The following is a 24,432-nucleotide window of genomic DNA, read 5'->3' as shown; positions in this document are numbered from 1 at the left end:
GAAACTTACCAGATAATGCTAGGAAGTTGTTTCTGTTAGGCGGGGAGACTAGGGCCCGTGGGCACAGCCTTAAAATTAGAGGGGGTAAATTTAAAACTGAAATAAACGACATTTCCTCAGCCAGAGAGTGGTGGGCTTGTGGAATTCATTGCCGCAGAATGCAGTGGAGGCCGGGTCGTTGGATGCCTTCAAGGCAGAGATCGACAAATTTTTGATCTCAGAAGGAATCAAGGGCTACGGGGAGAGTGCAGGGAAGTGGTGTTGAAATGCCCATCAGCTATGATTTAAATGGCGGAGTGGACTTGATGGGCCAAATGGCCTTACTTCCACTCCTATGTCTTATGGTCCTCCAGTTCTGGCAATATTCTTGTAAATCTTTTTTGCTCCCTCTCAATTTTAACAACATTCTTCCTATAGAATGGCAACTAGAACTATGTTCAGTATTCTAAAGGTGACCTCACCAATGTCTTATACAACTGCAACATAATATCCCAACTCCTGTACTCAATGCTCTGACCAATGAAGATAACTGTACCAACACCTTCTTCACCACTCTGTCTACCTGCAACTCCACTTTCAAGGAACTATACACTTGTATCCCTGCGTCTCTTCGTTCAGCAACACTCCCCAGGGGCCCACAATTAACAGTATAAGTCTTGCCCTCATTGTTTTAACAAAATGCAACACCTCACATTTATCTAAATTGAACTTCATCTGCCACTCCTCAGCCCATTGGCCCAGCTGATCAATGTCCCATTGTACTCTGAGATAATCTTCCTCATTATCCACTACATCACCTATTTTTGCCACAAAGGAATGCCCCACAATAACAATGATAAAATTACAAGATAGACTATTCATGAGAGTGGATGAAGCATTTAGGAGGATGAGGTGGGGATCTGATCGAAACTTATAGAACAGTGAGAGGTCAGGATAGACTGGACGTGGAGAAAATATTTCCACTAGTAGGAGGGACTAAGACCAAGGGCACAGTTCAGAGTGAAGGGACGAAGCTGTACAACTGAGATGGCGAGGAATTTCTTCAGCCAGAGGGTGGTTAATCTATGGAACTCATTGCCGCAGAAAGCCATGGAAGCCATGTCATTGAGGCACGTAAGACAGAGATAGATAGGTTCTTGATTCATAAAGGGATCAAGGGTTATGGGGAGAAGGCAGGAGAATGGGGTTGATAAGTAACGAGTTGGATAGCATAACACTCCCTCAGTTCTGCATTAAAAATAAGCCTCTGAAGAGGGACTGAACCCCTACCGTGTTCTGATTCACCAAGGCAAGAGTGAGTGCCAAAAGCAAATAACCAACCATTTAGAGTTGGCACACTTCTGCTGGGTCAGGAGCTGTGGCACAAGTTTCAGCCTTATCCTTGAAGGACATTGAAAGGGAATAAACATCAGGTAAGTTCATTCCTATTCCTGATCATTATCCTATTGTAATATTGCTCACCCCTCACTGCCCTCGAGAAGCTAAACTGCTGCAATCCAACTGGTGAACGTGATCAACCTGTACTACTCACTAGTTAGGCTTTGACTGAACAACTGCATCTAATTCTGTGCTCTAAACTTCAGGTCTTGAAAAGTGTACAGAGGCCATTTACAGGGTGAGGAGTCTGGGTTATGTGGAGAGACTGTTCTGTAGAATACAGACAAGTTGAAGGCGAATGGATAGAGACCTTCAAAATTATAAATGGCCTCGATCAAGCAAATAGTAGGAACCTGTTTTTGCTTACATGACAGTCAACACACAGAAAACACACATTTAAGATAACTGTTAAAATTATGTGAGAAAAGATGAAGAGAAATAAGTCTTACACAGTGAGTTGCTCAGATCAATAATATATGACTTAATGGGGTCGTGGAAATCAATTCAAAAGTGAGTTTCAAAAGGGAATTGCATAAATACTTAAAGATGAAACAAATTACAGGGCTATGGGGAAGAGCAAGGAATGAGGTTAATGGATTGGCTCTTTGAAAGATCCTGGTATTTTCCTTCTGTGCAGTAAGTGTCCATTTGTGTACAGACTAGATTTATGTGTTATGTGAATTGTGATGCTACAATGGCTTTAAGAGGGGTAATTTTGTCCTGTTTCTTCTTCCTGAAGAAAGGGTGAGACAGAGGCAGAGCAGTCTGCTCCAAAGCCAATAAACAGCTTGAGAGTCCTTGGGCATTTTTTAAAAGTTGGAACATTAGAAGCAGCCTGAATGGGTGGGGTCAGATTCCCACAGAACCAGGATTTTTTTTTGTTTTACCCTTCAGTTGCTAGAGGCTTGAAGCAAAATGTGGAAGCTCTTAGTCCTCTCTCTGTTACAGATAAAAGCTAGGGTTCTCTTCCTGTTGCTAGAATTGCATGTGTGATAATCTATTTTATTGAATTTGCCTTTGCCAGGGGTGTGTTTATGGGATGTTCCTGTATTGGAACTGTTAATGAGAAGTAGTTAATGTATATTATATTGTTAAGCATTTTGATAGAGTTACAGTTAAGCTAATTCCCTTGTTTTGTTTTTATTTTGTCTGTCTTTTAATTACAACGTATGAATAAATTGTGTTTTGTTTCAAAGCTGGTAGTTTGACCAATCAAATTGCATTTGGAACACAATGCTTTACACCTATCTTTAAAATAAGAAAAAGTTAGGGTCTAGACTATCTTCTTAATATATTTTGAGGGGATTTGTTCTGGTCCATAACAGGGAGTTTGTCTGCGATCAAAATCTCTAATTCCAGGTTGGATTTTGGGTTATTGGATTTTAAAATTAGCGAGTGTTGGGTATTTTCGGGTGTTGAATTTAGTTGGTTTAAACAAGGTGTACCTTATGTAATAATGGCTCTTTCAGTCACTAAGAGATTCCAGAGGGTGGAAGAAGTCACTTCAGGAGTTTTAAAGAAAGTGAGCAAGGCAAAGTTTTTGAAATGGGAAATGGGTAAACAAGCTGGAGTTGCCTTCATGTGTGTGAGAAGGAGGGGTAACTACTGCAATGGCTCAATATTTATGATCATTGGAAATGCCATCGGATTCATTGGAAATGGATAAAATTCAGCTGCAAACGTAGCAATTTGGACATGAAAAGGAAATTAAACAGTTTAAATTACAATTAAAAGCAGAGGAAAAGAAAAGGAAAGGAAGGGCCTTGCAGAGGAAAGGGAGAAAGCAAGTTCTGTTTTGAACTTCAGAGATTGGAAATGAAAACTCAAAAGTCAGATCAAAATGGTGGAGATAGAGGTGAAAAGTAGGAGTGATAATGAGGTCAGTGATGGAGAGCAATCCCATAATGGACAAAGCTGGGGATTTGTTTAAACATGTTCACGCAATGTCTAAGTTAACTGAAAAGGATGGAGAAAGCTTTTTCATTTCATTGAGAAAATAGCTAAACAACTGAAATGGATGGTGACCATATAGGTACTGTTGATCCAAATAAAGTTGGTAGATGGTGCTAGTAAGGTGTTTGCATCACTATCAGTGGAGGTAGCTACGGAGTATGATGAGGTGAAAAATGCCATCTTAAGTCAGTAAGGGCTGATGTCAATACCCTACAGACAACGTTTAAGGAATCTAAGGAGGGAACCTGGTCAAACGTGCACAGAGTTTGAAAGGGTCAAACAAAATAATTTTGATAGGTGGATAAGGGCACTGAAAATAGATCAAACATATGACATTCTTAGAGAAGACTATTTTGGAGGAGTTCAAAAATTCACTTCCTGAAGTAGTGAGAACGTAAGTGGAAGAGCAGAGAGTTAAGACTGCGAGATTAGCAGAAATCGTACATGATTATGAGTTGGTTCCTAAATCCAAGTTTAGCCTGCAACAACATTTTCAACATGAGGGATAGAAATGGGGGAAAAGAGAAATCCTTAGGTGGTAATGGAAAAAGAGATCTCATTGAAGATAGTAAGAGTAGTTTGCCACAGGTTGAAAAGGAAATCCACGAGGTGGAAAGTAAAAAAGCTCAGGCCACATGAACCCACAGTGTTGGTGGTTTATAAAAAACACTGGGAAGACGTAAGTGGGAAAACAAGATAAGCCAGTGAGAGACAGCAAGAACTGTAGATGCTGGAGTCAAGTCAACACAGTGTGGAGCTGGAGGAACACAGCAACCAGGCAGCATCAGAGGAGCAGGAAAGTTGATGTTTTGGGTCAGGGCCCTTCTTCAGAAACGGTGGGGGCGGGGTAAGGGATCTGGGAAATAAATAAAGAGAGGAAGGGTGGGGCTGGAGAAGGTAGATGGGATAGTGATAGGCAGTGATAGTGAGTTTTGTTGAAATGGTAAAGGAAACCACAGTGCAAGTTAAAAGCTGCAAAAAGAATGTACAAGGAAGTTGAAGTTTAATTATCAGAGAATATGTTTGATCAAATGTTTGAACTAAAAATATCCACTTTGTCCTCCACCTGTTCCTGTTTTTTCTCAGAGAAATTAGCTGAATTACAACAGAAAGATTAAAAATTAAAGTAGTTGTATCAAAAAGCGTACACAGAAGAAGAATCTGAGTACATCCCAGGATGTTACTATTTTAAAACATGAAGTCTTAATGAGGAAATGGAGACCATCACATATTCAGGCAGGTGAAAACATGGGCAGAAGTTCAGTAAGTTGTATTACCAGTGGATTACAGAAAGGAGGTATTGTGGGTAGCACATGAATTACCAGTAGAAGGCTGTTTGGAAGTAAGAAAAACTCAAGCCAAAAAACAAAAACATTTTTATTGATCTGGATTGCATAAGAATGTGGTTGAATTTTGCTGGACATGTCGTACGTGTCAGATAATTGGAAAACCTCAGACAGTGATAAATCAAAACCCTTAATGCCTTTTCCCACCTTCTCATGTTTGAGGAACCTTTTAGAAGAGTCTTAATTGACTGTGTCGGACCCCTACCTAAAACAAAAAGTGGGAATCGGTATTCGTTGACCAAAATGGATGCCTCCACTAGAATTCAGGATTACCCAACTGTGTGGTGTGCATCAATGATCAGGTGATTTTTAGTCATACATGGAAGGAACATTTGGAGCATCTATTGGAATTGTTAGATTGACTTTGGGAGACAGGCTTGGTGATCAACCTTACTAAGAATGAGTTTGCAAAAGCTCAAGTCAGGTTCTTGGGCCATGTCATTCTGCATAGACAAATGGCCCCAGAGGATGTAAAAACAAAAGTTATTGGGGAGTTTCCTAGACCATCGACAAAGAGGGCAGTAATACGTTTAGTGGGACTGAACAGTTTTTATTGGCAATTTGTAACGAATTTTAGCAGTGTGATTACTCCATCAATTGACTTATTGAAGAAGTGCCGAAAATTTCAGTGGATGGGGTGATGTCATGAGGCGTTTGATAACATGAAAGCCGTGTTAACCACTGCCCCAGTGTTAGCCACACCTAATTATGCAAAGTTATCCAGATGGCTATTGATGTGAGCGATGGGTGTCAATGCTGTACATTTGCAAGAAGAAAACAAGTGGATAGACAGATCTATCGGGTATTTTTCTGGAAAATTGAATAATCATCAACTGAAATATTCCATGATTGAGAAGGAGACCTTGAATTAGGCGCTGGCATTGCAACATCTCAACATTTATACTGCCAGTAATGTGACTGAGACAATTGTATATACTGATCATAACCCATTAAAGGTTTTGGAACATTTTAAGGATAAAAATTCTAGAATGTTTAGATGGAGCTTATTATTGCAGCCATTTAATTTGGAAATATACACACGGCAGGGTGGGAGAACGTAATTGTTGAGGTGTTGCCACTACTTTGACGAAGGAAGACGGAGGCACTTGGTGTTAGGAGAAAACAGTCTGAAATGGGCTATATTTGTGAATGTTAGTGTACTGAGAGTCAATGTAGTGTATATGTATTGTAGTGTATTAATAGAGTAAGACTAAAGATTTTTAAAAACGAAACCATCTTTGCACATTGATGGGTATTTTTTTTAAAAGTGGGTGGTCTATAACAGTGCTATGTATTTCTGTGTATTTGCCTTCTTCCTGCCAAACTCCAATTACATTATTCCTCTTGTTATGTTGTGAGGAGTTTCGCGAAGATATTCTTAATTACAAACAACATACACCCCATACACAGACACACAGACACACACAAGCACACACAATCACTGATTCTTCGACAGGAAGGTTTGAAACTCCAAGATACGCTACGATTGTCTTCGATAGATATTACCCAGAAAATATGCAAATAAAAACCAGCAGTTAAATGCGTGAAAAGGGATTAGACACAGACCATGGCGCTAATGAGTGAGTGTGATATCAACCCCCACTCCCCCGCCATGCCACCCGCAAAGTAAAACAGAGTGAAGTAATGGGTTCTGAACATCAGTCAGCAGCGACTGCTACATTCACAGATCCTGACAAACCCCCATCTATCTTCTAACTGAAAAGATGACAGGACAAGAGTCTCCTTTTTATTTTTGTGGCACGCCTACTGCTGTCCCAGGAGATTGCTGGATTGAGTTGCTCTTTTCAGTTGCACGCACAGCAGAATTATAAAGAAAACTGTATAGGTACCTGCTATAATGACGTCACTGGCAGTAAGAGTCCTATAGGTGGGGCAAGGCAGGCTGTAAATCATCTTTATAATGCAGCACTCTATTAGCAAGCTTGGTTGGCAATGGTTGTAACAGAATGCTAATTCTTCCTTCCTTTGAGCCATTCTCTGGACATTATCTCTCTGAACAATAGGTCTGCCAAGCAGGTGGTCCGTGCACCACTGCTTCCTGTATACTAAACACCTGCTTTGTGTCACCCTGTGCCCACAGTCACTGTGGGGCTGCACAGCCAAGGATGCAACAATGTCTCTTCCACACTCAGGCATTTTTGGAGGGGGTGGGGGTGTATAGAGAAAGGTGAGCGGTCTTCACTGGCCAGGCCTCAGGCTTTTCTTGAAGGTCCGAAAGCCAATAAAAAGGACGAACAATAACAATGGGCAAGGACCCTGGCCGAGGAGTCGGGCTAGCGGTGGGAAGGTTGTGGGGGGTGGGGGGGGGCGGCGGTGTTGCGAGGACGAGCGTCTATTGCATCCTGCAGGCACTGCGGTCTTCAGTCACACATTTAAAACAAAGGCTTACTTGTCTCAAGTCGATGAAGGCCAACTGCAGCGTGTCCCCTTGGAACCCAGGCACCGGTCCGGATCTGGCAAAGTCTGTGGGAAAGAAAAGAGGATAAAAACATCTCTAAACAACCATGGACAGGGAGATTGGCAGACGGATGACAGCACAGACAGTGAGGCCAAGCTAGAGGAGGACCATTCTTCTAAGGAAGCATGTCTTCCTCCCCTACACCTTTGTTCACCCGTCAAAAATTCTGTCATCAAACCACCATTAATTCCAAGCCTTGACAGCTAGGAACTGTACTAATCGACCTAAAATTTATTCCCATGGGCTGTTTTAGCTTCATAGTTTTTCTTTCCTCTTCTTTCTCGAACGAACAAACAGCTTGCGAATGGTTTCGCGACACAATAAAATCTACAGCTGGTGAAATCCTTTCAATTCTGTTAAACTGATTTGATTTTTTGTCCCGCATGGCCCACACTGTGGGATCTTTTAAATTACACGCTTGTCACCTGATTTTATGAATGCTAATAAGACAACATTAAAAGCTCCGATCTCTCCTTGTCACCCCATAACCCCTCCCTGTTTACAGCTTGTTATAAGATGAAAATCTGACTAGGACGAAAACTGTTTGATGTAACAATTAAAGTTTCCAAAAGATTGGGAAATTTTAGCATGTCTGACAGTAAAGTTACTATTAGTTGCAGCGAGCAAATACCCAGTCAGAAAACAAGAGTCAACGATGATGAAACAAAAACAAAGGGAAATAGGAAGAAAGAATGTGGTGTTGATGGAGCGACAGAGAGAGAGAGAGTGTGTGTGAAAGAGAAGGAGAGAGAGAGAGAGAGAGAGAGAGAGAGAATGAGAAAATGCACAGGGGCTGGGAAAATATGACAGAGAGTGTCCAAAATATTAAAGAGTTGTGGGAGATATCGGGACTTCAATATGACAATTGAGAGGAGGAGTGGGTGAGAGATTGCAGGGGAGAGGAGAGAAGTACAGGGTGATGGGGTGAGGGCATCCAGTAAGAAGCAGAGTTAAAACACAGAAATAAAAAGGAATGAGGTGACTTTAGACCCAGGCACTTGAGGTGGGGACCAACAACTGACAGGCAACAGATGCAGATGAAGAAAGATTAAAAAAAAACAAGGGATAGGAAAAGAAAAAGACAATAATGCATATTTCGCTCACACCAACAGCTTTTGTCAGTTTGACAGTTTGGTCTGTGTCAATGTTGGAAGTCTTTGGCAATTTTAAACTAGCAATTTCTGCCACTGGCAATCTTACCTACAACTTTTAAGCTCCATATCCTCTCACTGAATTTATCTATGTCTATAAAACATCCTAGAGTCAGTATATTTATTTGGAACAATCTGCTCAGTTGCCTTCTTCCTCTTCTTCAAAGGTGCTTAGAGTTTCAGAGGCAGTACACTCACAGCCTTCTCAGTTTCAATAAGACATTGAAGGATCTTCTTCACTCTACCTGAAAGAGGCTAAACATAACTGCTTATTGTACCTGTTGTTCTGAAGTCTGAAGTACTTGGATTATACATGTCTCTGCCTGTTATCCTCATGTTTGCTGCAATATTCAATAAGATCATGGCTGATCAGTTACATCAACCTCACCTTCTTACCCAGTTCCCCATCCCTTAATTTGCTCAGCATCCAAAAATCTCTCACTTTGAATCCTGAATACAGCCATCATCTGAAAATTCAGTTTTGTGGGATAAACAATGCCAAAGATTCCAAATATTCGCGACAAAGAAATTCATACCTCATCTCAGTCCTAAATGGACTGTTTGAGATAAAAATGAATGAAAATTTAAATTTGGATGGGGTTTGAAAGAAACAGGGCTAAAGATGGAATAGCTAACAAGTCATTTGTGAAAAAATATTTCTGGGAATGTGGGCTTTGCTGGCATTTTTTGCTCAGCCTAGTTTCTCCTTGAGGAGGTGCTGTGTCACCTTCTTGATCCCTTGCAGTCAGTGCAGTGAGGTATTGTTATATGGAGGCTGGCAGGTTGTTTCATAATTTTAATGATGGAGGAACATGAGGGGTTTCTCTGTTGGTTGGTTTACCCAATTCTTATCTGTGAGTGCAGTCTTCTTTTGTGTTGCAGCCTGAAAAGCAACATTAAATACCGACATTCCATATGGCTATTCATTCCATGGCCTGTGTGAATTGGAGTGAACAGAAGCTCAAAGGATGGAGCCTGCTGCATAATGGTTTAATAGTTAGGATATCCAACTTTATACTGAATAAAGTAGGCACTTTTGGTTCAACTTTATCAAGCATGGCAGGGATTATTAACATTGAATATAAGGGCATTACAGCATCTGCTGATGGATATATCTTTTTATTGAGGTAAATAGCTCAACACTTTCCTTGCTTAATTTCTTGTGGCTTAGTGGATAGCAAAACCATCTACATCAGAAGCACCCCAGAGATTTATGCACCTAATCCAGGCTGAGACTTCAGTGCAATACTGACCAGCGTGTCATGTTCGCCTAATGAAACATTAAACCGAGGAACATTCTGCCCCCTCAGATGGCCATAAATGAATTCATGACACTACTGCAAAGGAGAGGGGAGTTCTCGGGGGTGGGTTATGGTCAATATTTACCAGTCAATTAACAAAATGGAAAGCTTATTATCTGATCTTGCTGTGTGCGAGATCTCTCTGTGTGCAAATTGGCTACCTTGTTTTCTACCACAGTAGCAACACTTCAAAAAGTACTTCATTGGGTGTGAAGGATGCCATCTAAGTGGAAGTCTTATCCTGGTTTTGTGTGAGACAACTTGAAATATTAAGCAGATAATTACCCCCTCCTACCAATAACAGCACAAATGTTTGATCTGTAACAATATTGGGAAGTTAACACAATATGGGCTGGCACTCCAGTGTAGGACTGAAGGAGAGCTGCACTGTCAAAGTTGCCATCTTTCAGTGATATTGAGACTATGTTTTCCTATTCAACAAGCGTTGGTGATGCAGGCAGAATGAGGTGGGAATGTGTGGTACATTCAGAGTTTGAGTTGTTAGGTTGGAAGTTGCCTGTTGCTATTTGGGTTCAAGAGGCGAAATGAAGAAAGCTGGGAAAAGCAACCGGGGCAGTGTCCCTGTGGATTTCAATTCTCCACCAGTGAACAATTTTCCCCTCTGAACTTTCCTTTATAATACAGCAACCTTCTGTCAGATTTGCGTATTCTTTCAATTTGAACTACTTGACGAGTCCACTTGAAATCCAAATACAAGGTTGAATTTGAAATCTGAGTACAGGATTAAGGATAGGATTCTTGGCAGTGTGGAGGAACAGAGGGATCTTGGTGTGCACATACATAGATCCCTTAAAATGGCCACCCAAGTGGACAGGGTTGTTAAGAAAGCATATGGTGTTTTGGCTTTCATTAGCAGGGAGATTGAGTTTAAGAGTCGTGAGATCTTGTTGCAGCTCTATAAAACTTTGGTTAGACCGCACTTGGAATACTGCGTCCAGTTCTGGTCACCCTATTATAGGAAAGATGTGGATGCTGTGGAGAGGGTTCAGAGGAGGTTTACCAGGATGCTGCCTGGATTGGAGGGCTTATCTTATGAAGAGAGGTTGACTGAGCTCGGACTCTTTTCATTGGAGAAAAGGAGGAGGAGAGGGGACCTAATTGAGGTATACAAGATAATGAGAGGCATAGATAGAGTTGATAGCCAGAGACTATTTCCCAGGGCAGAAATGGCTAACACGAGGGGTCATAGTTTTCAGCTGGTTGGAGGAAAGTATAGAGGGGATGTCAGAGGCGGTTTCTTTACACAGAGAGTTGTGAGAGCATGGAATGCGTTGCCTGCAGCAGTTGTGGAAGCAAGGTCATTGGGGTCATTTAAGGGACTGCTGGACATGCATATGGTCACAGAAATTTGAGGGTGCATACATGAGGATCAATGGTCGGCACAACATCGTGGGCTGAAGGGCCTGTTCTGTGCTGTACTGTTCTATGTTCTATGTTCTAAGTAACAGTATCTTCCATTCTTGAGCAGGTTTAGGAACAGCTGAAGGGAAGGGTCTCTATTTGGCCCAAGACCACTGAATGAACACAATTCTCCCAATGTAGACTACCGTGCATTGTGTTCTTATGTCTTTGAAACAAACTGGAATCTGGATTTACATCTTCAACCTTCCTTCTCCATCAGTTTAAGCAGCAGGTACTGGGCAGCAGCAAGACAATGAATATCAGCTCATTCATTCTACACCAAGTCCAGGGCCATTCTAGTTGGATTTGTACCTGTAAACCTTCCCTTTCTGTTGTCTACATTAGAAATATAATTTACAGGTATATGCTAAAGTTCTGGATGTGAGTTTGCTCGCTGAACTGGAAGGTTAGTTTTCAGACATTTCGTCACCATTCTAGGTAACATCATCAGTGAGCCTCCGACGAAGCCCCATCGACGAGGCTTTGTCGGAAGCTCACTGATGATGTTACCTAAAATGGTGACGAAACGTCTGAAAACTAACCTTCCAGCTCAGCGAGCAAACTCACATCCAGAACCTCAACCTGAGCTACAAATCTTCTCAAAGCTCGATATGCTAAAGTGACTGATCTGTAGATATTCAACCATTACTATTTCTGAATCAATCTTCTCTAGTCCACTGTTAGACCAAGCTGCTGTCCTTCTATATTGAATTGAAACTCTTCAGTGAGATGGAGGGGGATAGTGGGAAATAGACAAGGAAGAGAAAGGGGAAATGAAAAGAAAGGAGAAGGGAAGAGAGAAAAGGTGAAATGGGAAAGATAAAGGGAACTGGGGATGGGGATAAGACATTGCAGAGAAAGAGCAGAGATTAGAAAAGGGAAGTTATAAGGAACATTAAAAAGAGAAAGGGCGATGATGGTAAGTAAACTGACAGGAAAGCAGACAGATATAGCTTGACAGAGAATGACAAAGCACAGGCATGAAAATGAAATCAAGAACAGTGGCACATACTTAGCTTTGATGAGCCAAAGAGTGGATTTTTCTGCCAACTCTGAAATTTTTGGATCTTATGGGCAAGCCCCCACTTGGGTAAGATACTGGAGTACATGGAACTAACTCCCTGCGTGAAACAGTGCTTTTAGAAGTTGGTTAGGGGATGTTATTCTCAATGGGTATGTCTCTGACTGTTCAGCACTTGACTTAGAAGTCTACATGGAAAGAATGAAGCAATAAAACTTATAAAAATATAAGGTATACTATTCAGGATTCTCATTGCAAAAGAAGTAAAGGCCTTAGGCCCTAAAATGGTTTCCTTCATTTGCCTGATCTCGGTGGCACTTATCGACTCCCCCAACTATATCATTATTCAGATGTATGATGAATTCACTTTTTATTTCCATTTGACTCTTAAGTTCTTGCTCAGAAATTACCTCACATCTTGAATACACTTTAAATGAGAGAGTTTCCCCATCTTCTCTTCTTAATCTTAACTTAGAGATTTTTGACTTGATTGTTAAATTCTTTACCATGGCTCCACTGGATCTAGCTACCTTAATTTTGAAAACTTTAAATCATCCACTGTAAAGTTTATTTTCAAAATAAATAACTCAATGTCTTCAAATTTCAAGAACAGCTTAATTGAATGTACAGCACAAAGAAAACAATCGGTCAGTATTCCTGCTCCACATAAGCCTACTCCCATTTCACTTCATCTCAAACTAATCAAAACCCTACATCTGCCGAAATCTACATTTCTCAGCCGTAGCTCAGGTGTTAGTAGTCTTAATTTCTGAGCTGCTGACCAGGAAACAAGTCCCTCTGCTGGGAACTGAAAACAAAATCTAGGCTAACACTGTCATGTAGTATAGAGGAGATTGCAGTGAGATGTTAAACCTAGGTCCTATCTGATCTCACATGTGAATGTAAAAGCTCCTATGTAAAGAGCAACAAATAGGCTCTCCCTAGTGTCCTATCTAATATGCATTTCTTAATTAAGGTAATGATCATCTTTTAATGATTGAATTTCTGTTTGCAGGATAATTCTGTACACAATGTGGCTACTGTTTCATCAGTGACTATAAGCATATAATTACTAGAGGAGTAGCAAGAGGATTGGTGACCTGATTAAGTACTGAGAAAGGAGTTATACATGGAGATAAAAGCCTGGCTAAGAGTATTGTGGATCTACTTCTTCCGAAGAAGAATAGGGGTGGCACAGTGGCTCAGTGGTTAGCACAGCTCCCTCACAACACCAGGGACCCGGGTTCGATTCCACCCTCAGGTGACTGCCTGTGTGGAGTTTGCATGTTCTCCCTGTGTCTGTCTGGGTTTCCTCCAGTTTCCTCCCATTGTCCAAAGATGTGCGGGCTAGGTGGATTGGCCACGCTAAATTTCCCATAGTATTCAGGGATGTGTAGGTTAGGTGGGTTAGGTGGATCTGGGTGGGATGCTTCGAGGTTCTGTGTTTACTGGTTGGGTTGAAGCACCTGTTTCTACACTTTAGGGATTCTATCTAAAAAAAAGCTGCTGCCAAGGTCATGGTGAAAGAGGAGCTTGTTGGGATGGGGTGAAAAAGCTTTAAATACTGATATATTTCCAGCAACACCTTTTTCTAAAGTTAATAACTCACCAAGATTGGACAAAATGCATCCGAAGAACCTGAACATGTGAGAAAATTTGTATATGCACTAAAAACAGAATAGGCCATTCAGCCCTTTAAGCATGCTCTGCCATTTATAAGATCATGGTTGATTTGACTATAATGGCAAACCTGCACTCCTACCTCGCTCTTATAATCTTTCATCCACTTTGCTTAACAAGAATCAATCTACCTCCACCGTAAAAATATTCAAGGACCCTGTTTACATTATAATTTAATGCACAAAGTCCCAAAGGCTCATGGCCTTTGGAGAGAGAAAGAAAACTCTTTCATTCTTGTTTTAAATGGGTTGACACTGATTTTAAAACAGTGACCCGAATTCTATATCCTCCAAAAAAAGGAAACATCTTTTTCAAGTAAACCTTGTCAAGACCTCTCATCATCTTAAGTTTCAGTCCAGTCACCTTTACTCTTCCAAGTTCTAGCAATACAAGCCCAGTCTGTCCACCTACAGTCATACAGTCACACAGTACAGGAACAGACCCTCCCGTCCAAGTCGCCCATACCGTCCAGATATCGTAAACTGATCTTGTCCCATTTGCCATAGTTTGGCCCATATCCATCTAAACCCTTCCCATTCATGTATCCATCCAGATACCTTTTAAACACCTTTAACCTCTCTTCATAAGGCAACCTGCCTATTCCAGGCATTGGTCTAGTAAATCTTCTGTGTACTACCTCGAACACATTTACACACCCAATGATCTCTACATCTTTGCTTACTATGATCTGCCAGTACTGCGCACAAAGCTTTTCCCAGTACTTAGGTACACGTGACAATAAGTCAAATCAAATCAAATTAGCAGTCGCTCAGTCAGTGTTTGATCTTGCCAATGTAAAGAAGACTGAGTTGTGAGCAGTGATTGTAATAGACTAGATAGAGAGAAGTACAAGTAAAATGTTGCTGTAAGTGCCTTGATGAGACGTCGTCTGAAGCACTTTTGTGTAACTATTTGAGATGAGTGTAGGGGGAGGGGCTTAGATTAGTTCACTGGTCAGCGCAACATCGAGGGCCAAAGGGCCTGTTCTGCGCTGCATTGTTCTATGTTCTATTATTCTATAAATAAGAAGACCAACACTGTACACAGTACTCCAATGTGTTCTTACCAGTGCCCCTATGAAGCATGACCTTCCAACATTTTATTCAAACCCTTGCAATACATGATTATATTAGTTTCCTAATTACTTGCTGTAACTGCACGTTAATGTTTTGTGATTTATGCACAAGGGCAGCCAATACCCTCTGCACTTCAAAACTCTGCGATCTCCTACCATTTAGATAATATACTTATTGTTTATTCACCCTGTCAAAAGAGACAATCTTATATTTTCCCATTTCAGACTGCATTTTCCACACTTTGTTCACTAATCTAATCCACCTATATACTTTTGTGGACTCCAGTGGCCTCTTCAAAACTTACATGCCTATCTATCTTTGAATAATCTGAAAATTTGGCAACCATACTTTCAATCCTTTCTTCAAAGTCTTTTGAATAAACTATGAACAGTCGAGGTCCCAGAATCGATCCCAGTGGCACATCTACTTGTTACTTCTTGCCAAACTGAAAATCACCCTGAGACTGTGCTTCCTGTTCACCAGCCAATCTTCCAGCTATGCCGATTTGCTACTCCCTATATCCTAAGGCTTAACTTTCCCTAATAAGATTTCATGTTGCACCTTATTAAATGCCTTCTGGAAATCTAAATAGAGCACATCCACTGGTTCCCCTTATTCTCAGCACGTTGCCTCCTCAGAAAGTTCCACTAGATTGGTGAACATAATTTCCTTTTCACTAAACCATGGTGACTCTGCCTGATTACTTTGAACTTATCCAAGTGCCCCACAATAACTTCTTCAATAATAGCTTCTAACATTTCCCCTAGAACAGATATTACACTACCCGGATTGTAGTTTTCTGATTTCTGTCCCCCTTGCATTTTAAATAAAGGAGTTCCATTTGCCATCTTCCAATCTAATGGGATCATTCCCGAATCATGGGACTTTTGAAAATTTAAAATTCATGCATTAAATAAATAGCTTGTGAGATAGTTAAAGATCCTTGGATAGAGGCCATCAGGACCCAGAAAGTAATTGCAGAATTATGAAGAATTCTAACTGTTATATCTTTGTTCAAACAAATTACAGGAATTTACCAGTTTAATGGTGGGAAAGTTTTGAGAAATGCTAACCAGGAACGATATTACAGACATTTAAATAAGTATGGATTAACTGACAAAAACCAGCACAGATTTGTTCAAGGCAAAATGCGTTTAACTAAGGTGATTGAGGTTTTTAATGAGGTAACAGAGAGTTAAAAAGTTTAAAGTAGTTGATGTGTTGAATGTAGACTTCCAAAAGGTATTTGATAAAGTACCATATAACAGGTCAGCCAGCAAGGTGGAAACTAATGGAATAAAAGGAATAGCAGCAGCAGCATTGATATGAAGTTCAATGGGCAAAAGGAAAGCGAGATTAGAGGTGAATGGTATGCAGCAAGGTTCCCCAGGATTCAATACTGAGCAACACTTCCCAGCACTGACTTCAGAGTTTGGAAGTCACTGCCATGCACAGGTGAGGAAAGATTAAGGAGGAATGTAGATACTAGAACCAAGGCTTTTCTTGATCTTTATTCAACTTGTAGCATGCAGACTGCTGCAGCTCACCACCACCTTCTCAAGGGGCATCTGGGGATGGGCGATAAATGCAGGCCAGCCAGCAATGCCCATGTCTCATGGGCGAATAAAAAAAACCTTAATAACTTAGACTTGGAGTATGGAGAGTGGGAGTACAGGGCACAATTTAAAATTCATAAGTTAGAAAGACTTATGAGAAGGACAGTGATAGATTTCAACAGGGCATGGTCAGGTCACATGAATGACGAGCTGAGAGAATATTTAAAAGAGACTCAGGATCTTGGGTTTCATAAATAAGAGCACAGGTTGGATTTTATGGAATGCCACATCATCACTTCATCATCCTCGACCCTAAACTACTCACAATCCTCTGCAGCAATTCATTGCTGGGAGCAGTGTTCCTTACTTTAAGACAATAGTTGTGCCCATTTCTTGAAGGAGATCCGTCTTTATCCAAAACTGCTGACCAATTAGACAATTTGATAGCCCCAGCTGAGCCAGCTAGTAGCAGTGACCACTGCTGGGACCATGGGACAGAACTCCTATATTAAGGGGTCATTTACAAGAAAGAAGCAACATTTTTATTTATGTGATGCCTTTCACAATTTTGAGACATCCCAAAGTGGTTCATGGCCAATGCAACACTTTCATACTGGTGTCACTATTATAATGCAGTAAACACAACAACCTGATGTCCTCTACAGAAGCAAGTCACCGTTCTTACCTGCTTTGGCCCATATATAGCTCCAGGCTGACAACAATATAGTTGCAATTGCAAATATCCTCTGGGCAGATAAAGATGGTCCAGCTATGGTCACGTTTTATGAACGAATAATTGAAAAAGCCAAATTGTACACAGCAAACTTCCTCAAACAGCAGGATGACAATGGCCAGGTAATCTGTTTTAGTGAAGTTTGTTGACTGAGGGTTCAGCAGTGTTGCAGGATACTTGGGCAAACTTCCCAGCTCTTCTCCCAACCAGCCTGGGAACTTTTACTCTGAGGTCAAGTGATTTAACGTCTCATCTCTAAAGACTGCACCTTGACTGTGCAGAACTATCTCAGTAACACACTGTCAGTGTGGATAGTGTCCTCAGATCTGTCGAGTGTGACTTGAACAGTGGACCTTCTGACTGGGAAGTTAAAATGTGGGCATCGCTGACAGCCAGCATTTATTGCCGGTCCCCTAGCTGCCCTTGAGAAGGTGATGGTGAGCTGTCTTCTTGAACCGCTCCATAGCGGCTACAAGGTGGCTCAGTGATCAGCACTGCTACCTCACAGCACCAGAGACCCAGGTTCGATTCCACCCTTGAGAGTCTGTGTGGAGTTTGCGCATTCTCCCCGTGTCTGCGTGAGTTTCGTCCGCCTGCTCTGATTTCCTCCCACAGTTCAAAGATGTGTGCGTTATGTGGATTGGCCATGAGAAATTATGCGTGTGCAGGCTAGGTGGAGAAACACAGGGTCACAGGGGATGGATCGAGGTGGGATGCCCTTCGAAGAGATGGTGTGGACTTGACGGGCCAAATGGTCTGCACCCACACTGTGGGGATCTGCTGTAGGTTGAACCACAATGCTGTTAGGGAGAGAATTCCAAGATATTGACCCAAGAGGACTACAATTTTTGTTCCAAGCCAAGATGGTGAGTCCCTTGGAGGGGAACTTGAAGGTGGTGGTGTTTCCATGCTGCTGCCCTTGTCCTTCGAGATGGAAGTGGTCATGGATTTGGAAGATGCTGTCTGAGGATCTTTGGTGAACTCCTGCAATATCACAGTGTACTTGTAACATGAAGAACAAGGTATACATGAGAAAATACTGAACTGTTCTAGTTGGTACAGGGAATCAAAATTGGTTGACTGCAGAATGGCAGAACAGTTAAAGGTCAGGCACAGGAAGTAAGTCATTGGTGCCAGCTTGATAGGAGAAAATGTGCTGACTGTAGAACTGCATGAAGGTACAAGCAAGAAGCAGAGCTAACACACAGGATGGTGGAGATGAAGCAAACAGAGAGAATGTTCAGCAGGTTTAGCAGCATCTGCAGAGCTAGCAAAACAGAGTTAACATTTTGAGTCTGGTATGGCTCTTCTTCAGACCAGGAGAAAGTGTATGAATACAACAGGTCCTTTCAGGAGGGGAAATTCATTGAGAGAATGTGTCAGAATGGTCCGGGGTATGAAAACGAAACAATAAAGGCAAAATTTGAGGGTTCTGTTTTCTGGTGTAAGAGTTAGATCTTGTTGAAACACCAAAGATTTGTTTCGCATCTTGTCCACAGTGTAGAACAGTTATTCTTATACATTTTTCAGCTGTCGGACTCGTTTTTTTTCAAATAGGTTAGAAACAGCACAGTGCTTCCTAAGTAACTCATTCTCTGTCTTGTTTATTCACTACCAATCAGTACCAGTTTTGCATTCGATACCTTGCCCTGACTATCCTTATTTGCCAAACTAATGATTCTCTATTTATTCTAACCCTAGAGGATATAGGGTAAGTAATTGCAGTCTTAAGAGCCCTGGATAGTTCCAAATGGAGCTTGTTACCCAAGCACGATAAACTGAACAGTGATTTTTCATGAGTTTCTGGTGAGTTTATAGAACTAAGGAGACCTAATAACCATTAGGAGGATATTTATCTCAATACAAGGACCAGCTGTCTGGAGTACAGATAGCAGAAGCCCTCTTTTTTCTCATTAAAGTCAATCTCCCTAATTTGTGCCTGTCCTGAACAGGGTGAAATTTATCAAAATGCTTTAAAAACTGCAGTAGATGCTGACACACAAGTTTTAAGAAAGAAGATAGGGGAAAATGGAGAGCTTTTTTTCACTGAATACAGGAGAGCAAAATCACAAAAAAAACCTTTATTAATTCTGCAACTAATGGTCCCCATTACATCATAAACACAACCCCAACAAAAGGGTATTTTATTCGAGAACGAAGCCACTTTGTGTGAGTGTCCCCATTCTTAGCTTCCAAACACTAGGGATGACAGTGAAAAATAGCAGGGTTAAGGCACTGCGATCAATCTCAATTACAGTGACTGTAATGTGAACGGAGTCTCTCTGGGCGGGAGAGGTCACCTGCCCTTGGTGCTCAGGTTAGCAGGCACCTGCTATTCAGTGTCTGCAAAACCCTGCCATTCTCAAGGCTTCTGTCTTATTTCTCTCACACTACCTCTCCCCCGAAACCACCCTTAACCCTTCTCTAAAAACAGGGTCGGGTTCTCTCTCTCTATTCATTCTTCAGACACAGTAATTCAAGACATTCCAAACCAACACTGCACCAGCTTTTCATCTCCTCAGCTCTCTCTCCTGTCTGCACTTTTGCAATTCAGCAGACAGCCAATGTACTGTTGAGCTTGCATACTGTGCCCGAGTGAGCCGCAAATTATGTACGTGCCCAACCTGAGGGCTTATGGGTTGAGGCAATTTACAAATTACAAAGGTGCAATCATTATGCACTAAGGTCTTGGCACTAAGCAAGCCGGTAGCATCAAGGAGCTAGTGGAAGATGGAACAGAGGTAGGAAGAGAAAGTGAGATAGGGCTGAGTTGGTTTTCTCTTTAAAAGAGTCTGAAAAAGATAAATGGAAAGTCTGCATTTATGTTGCACCCTTCATGCCTTCAGTACACCCCAAAGTGCTTCAGAGCCATTTAAAATGTAGTAACTACTGTAAAGTAGGAAATGTGGCAGCCAATTTGCTGCACAGTGAGTTCGCATAAAAAGCAATGTGATAAATGATGGGATAATCTCTTTTTACCATCGGTGTAAATTACAGTCATAGAGTCATAGAGTTGTACAGCATGGAAACAGGCCCGTTGGTCCAACTCGTCCACGCCGACCAGATATCCTGGGTGGAAGGTTTGCTCGAGTAGTTCGAGAGGGTTTAAACTAGTATGGCAGGGGGGTGGGAACCTGAGCTGTATACCGGAGGTGAGAGTTGATGCAGGTGAGGCAGTAGCAAGAGGTAGACCAGCTAGTGGGAAGGATTTTCCTGGGAAGGAACCAAGGGATCAGTTAAAGTGTGTTTGCTTTAATGCAAGGAGTATCAGGAATAAAAGTGATGAACTTAGAGCATGGATCAGTACCTGGTGCTATGATGTTGTGGCCATAACAGAGACATGGGTTTCTCAGGGGCAGGAATGGTTGCTGGATCTTCCAGGGCTTAGAGCATTTCAAAAGAATAGGGAGGGGGGAAAAAGAGGAGGAGGTGTAGCACTACTAATCAGAGAGGGGATCACAGCTACAGAAGCTTCCATTGTCGAGGAAGATCTGCCTACTGAGTCAGTATGGGTGGAAATTAGGAACAGCAAGGGAGTAGTCACCTCGTTAGGGGTTTACTACAGGCCCCCCAATAGCAACAGGGAGATTGAAGAAAGCATAGGTCGGCAGATTTTGGAAAAGTGTGGATGCAGTAGGGTTGTTGTAATGGGTGACTTTAACTTTCCTAATATTGATTGGAACCTCCTTCGAGCAGAAGATTTGAATGGAGCTGTTTTTGTAAGGTGTGTTCAGGAGGGTTTCCTAACGCAGTACGTTGACAGGCCGACGAGGGGAGAGGCCATTCTAGACTTGGTGCTCGGAAACGAGCCGGGGCAGGTATCAGACCTTGTGGTGGGAGAGCATTTTGGTGATAGTGACCATAACTGCCTCACATTCTACATAGCTATGGAGAAGGAGAGGATTAGGCAAAATGGGAGGATATTTAATTGGGGAAGAGGAAACTATGATGCGATTAGGCATGAGTTAGGAAGCATGGACTGGGAGCAGTTGTTCCATGGTAAGGGAACTATAGACATGTGGAGACTGTTTAAGGAACAGTTGTTGGGAGTGATGAGTAAATATGTCCTTCTGAAACAGGCAAGAAGGGGTAAGATAAAGAAACCTTGGATGACGAGAGCGGTGGAGCTTCTTGTGAAAAGGAAGAAGGTAGCTTACATAAGGTGGAGGAAGCTAGGGTCAAGTTCAGCTAGAGAGGATTACATGCAGGCAAGGAAGGAGCTCAAAAATGGTCTGAGGAGAGCCGGGGGGCACGAGAAAGGCTTGGCAGGAGGAATCCGGGAAAACACAAAGGCATTTTACACTTACGTGAGGAATAAGAGAATGATCAAAGAAAGAGTAGGGCCAATCAGGGATAGCATAGGGAACTTGTGTGTGGAGCCTGAGGAGGTAGGGGAAGCCCTAAATGAGTTTTTTGCTTCTGTCTTTACGAAAGAAACAAACTTTGTAGTGAATGAAACCTTTGAAGAGCAGGTGTGCATGCTGGAATGGATAGAGATAGAGGAAGCTGATGTGCTGAAAATTTTGTCAAACATTAAGATTGACAAGTCGCCAGGCCCGGACCAGATTTGTCCTCGGCTGCTTTGGGAAGCGAGAAATGCAATTGCTTCGCCACTTGCGAAGATCTTTGCATCCTCGCTCTCCACTGGAGTCGTACCTGAGGACTGGAGAGAGGCAAATGTAATTCCTCTCTTCAAGAAAGGAAATAGGGAAATCCCCGGCAATTATAGACCAGTAAGTCTCACGTCTGTCGTCTGCATGGTGTTAGAAAGGATTCTGAGGGATAAGATTTATGACCATCTGGAAGAGCATGGCTTGATCAAATACAGTCAACACGGCTTTGTGAGGGGTAGGTCATGCCTTACAAACCTTATCGAGTTTTTTGAGGATGTGACTAGAAAAGTTGATGAGGGTCGAGCTGTGGATGTGGTGTATATGGACTTCAGTAAGGCATTTGATAAGGTTCCCCATGGTAGGCTCATTCAGAAGGTCAGGAGGAATGGGATACAGGGGAACTTAGCTGCTTGGATACAGAATTGGCTGGCCAACAGAAGACAGCGAGTGGTAGTAGAAGGAAAATATTCTGCCTGGAAGTCAGTGGTGAGTGGGGTTCCACAGGGCTCTGTCCTTAGGCCTCTACTGTTTGTAATTTTTATTAATGACTTGGATGAGGGGATTGAAGGATGGGTCAGCACGTTTGCAGACGACACAAAGGTCGGAGGTGTCGTTGACAGTGTAGAGGGCTGTTGTAGGCTGCAGCGGGACATTGACAGGATGCAGAGATGGGCTGAGAGGTGGCAGATGGAGTTCAACCTGGATAAATGCGAGGTGATGCACTTTGGAAGGTCGAATTTGAAAGCTGAGTACAGGGTTAATGATAGGATTCTTGGCAGCGTGGAGGAACAGAGGGATCTTGGTGTGCAGATACATAGATCCCTTAAAATGGCCACCCAAGTGGACAGGGTTGTTAAGAAAGCATATGGTGTTTTGGCTTTCATTAACAGGGGGATTGAGTTTAAGAGTCGTGAGATCTTGTTGCAGCTCTATAAAACTTTGGTTAGACCGCACTTGGAATACTGCGTCCAGTTCTGGGCGCCCTATTATAGGAAAGATGTGGATGCTTTGGAGAGGGTTCAGAGGAGGTTTACCAGGATGCTGCCTGGACTGGAGGGCTTATCTTATGAAGAGAGATTGACTGAGCTCGGACTTTTTCATTGGAGAAAAGGAGGAGGAGAGGGGACCTAATTGAGGTATACAAGATAATGAGAGGCACAGATAGTTTGATAGCCAGAGACTATTTTCCAGGGCAGAAATGGCTAGCACGAGGGGTCATAGTTTTAAGCTGGTTGGAGGAAAGTATAGAGGGGATGTCAGAGGCAAGTTCTTTACGCAGAGTGGTGAGAGCATGGAATGCGTTGCCAGCAGCAGTTGTGGAAGCAAGGTCATTGGGGTCATTTAAGAGACTGCTGGACATGCATATGGTCACAGAAATTTGAGGGTGCATACATGAGGATCAATGGTCGGCACAACATTGTGGGCTGAAGGGCCTGTTCTGTGCTGTACTGTTCTATGTTCTATATCCTAAATTAACCTAGCCCAGTTTGCCAGCATTTGGACCATATTCCTCTAAACTCTTCCTATCCATATACCCATCCAGATGCCTTTTGAATGTTACAATTGTACCAGCCTCCACCATTTCTTTTGGCAGCTCGTCCTCTCTGCGTGAAAAAAATGCCCATTAGGTCCCTTTTATATCTTTCCACTCTAGGTTTTGACTACTCCAACCCCTGGGAAAAGACATTAGTTATTCACCCTATCCATGCCCTTCATGATTTTATAAACCTGAATGAAGTCACCCCTCAGCCTCCGAAGCTCCAGGGAAAGTAGCCCCTATTCAGCCTCTCACTGGTAACATTACTGTAAATCTTTTCTGAATCCTTTCAAGTTTCAAAACTTTCTTCCTATAGCAGGAATTGCACACAGTGTTCCAAAAGAGGCCAACCATGTCCTGTACAGTCGCAACATGACCCTCCCAATTGCTATACTCAATGCGCTGACCAATAAAGACAGGCATACCAAATGCCTCATTCACTATCCTGTCTACCTGGGACAGGAACTGAGGCACAAATTTGTGGCTTTGATGGCAGAATAGTGGTAGTTAGTGGTAGTGTCAACAGATTAGCCCCAGGCTGATGGTCTGGAGAACACAAGTTCAAATTCCACTCCAACTACTGGTAGAATTTACTTTCAATTGATAAACCTGGAACTAAACATTAATCTGATGGTGACTATAAGACCATTCTTGATTGTGACAAGAACTCTATTTGAGTCAAAGATCTGGAGAGAAAATTCATCTCTCCACAGATAGTACCAGACCTGCTGACCTCCTCCAGCACCTCCTGTCTTTGTTTCAGATCGACAGCATCCACAGATTTTTGTGCTACTATAGATCTGAAGAAGATGTTTCTCACAATAGGGGGATTTGTTTAAAAATAATGGGTTGCCCAGTAAAACAGGAATGAGGTGAAAAGGCAGCAGCTACTGTCTTTGAATATTTTAAGATAGAGGTGGATAAGCAGAGTTTTTGGTAGGGGGCGTGAAGTGTACAACTCAATTCAGTGTTTATGTGGAAACATAATATGTTACAGCTAAGTGTACAATTCATCCACATTTTTGTTTAGCAATAGCACTTCCAAAATTAGGACCGTAGTGTATGCAAAGTCATGGTCTCATTCTCTTTGGGTGCAGTGTTGAAGAATTCCCAAAAGTGGATCTTTAAGCAAAGTAGTGTGCCAAACAAATATCCATTTAAAATAATCATAAGCAGACTTTAAGAAA

At 42.1% G+C, this 24,432-nt stretch overlaps 1 protein-coding gene across 3 annotated transcripts in view; it reads right to left on the bottom strand.

Moving 5' to 3' along the window:
- Positions 1-24,432, bottom strand: part of LOC125458167 (exocyst complex component 6B-like) — a 620,472-nt gene that overhangs the window by 105,653 nt on the left and 490,387 nt on the right. For all 3 annotated transcript variants that reach the window (XM_048543144.2, XM_059650589.1, XM_059650591.1), the window contains one exon: positions 7,087-7,160. In XM_048543144.2, coding sequence (XP_048399101.1) covers positions 7,087-7,160 — 74 coding nt within the window. The remainder of the gene's footprint in view (positions 1-7,086; positions 7,161-24,432) is intronic.

This window comes from Stegostoma tigrinum, chromosome 1 (genome assembly GCF_030684315.1).
Source record: "Stegostoma tigrinum isolate sSteTig4 chromosome 1, sSteTig4.hap1, whole genome shotgun sequence".
Lineage (NCBI taxonomy): Eukaryota > Metazoa > Chordata > Chondrichthyes > Orectolobiformes > Stegostomatidae > Stegostoma > Stegostoma tigrinum.
This window is presented reverse-complemented; position numbering and strand designations above follow the sequence as displayed.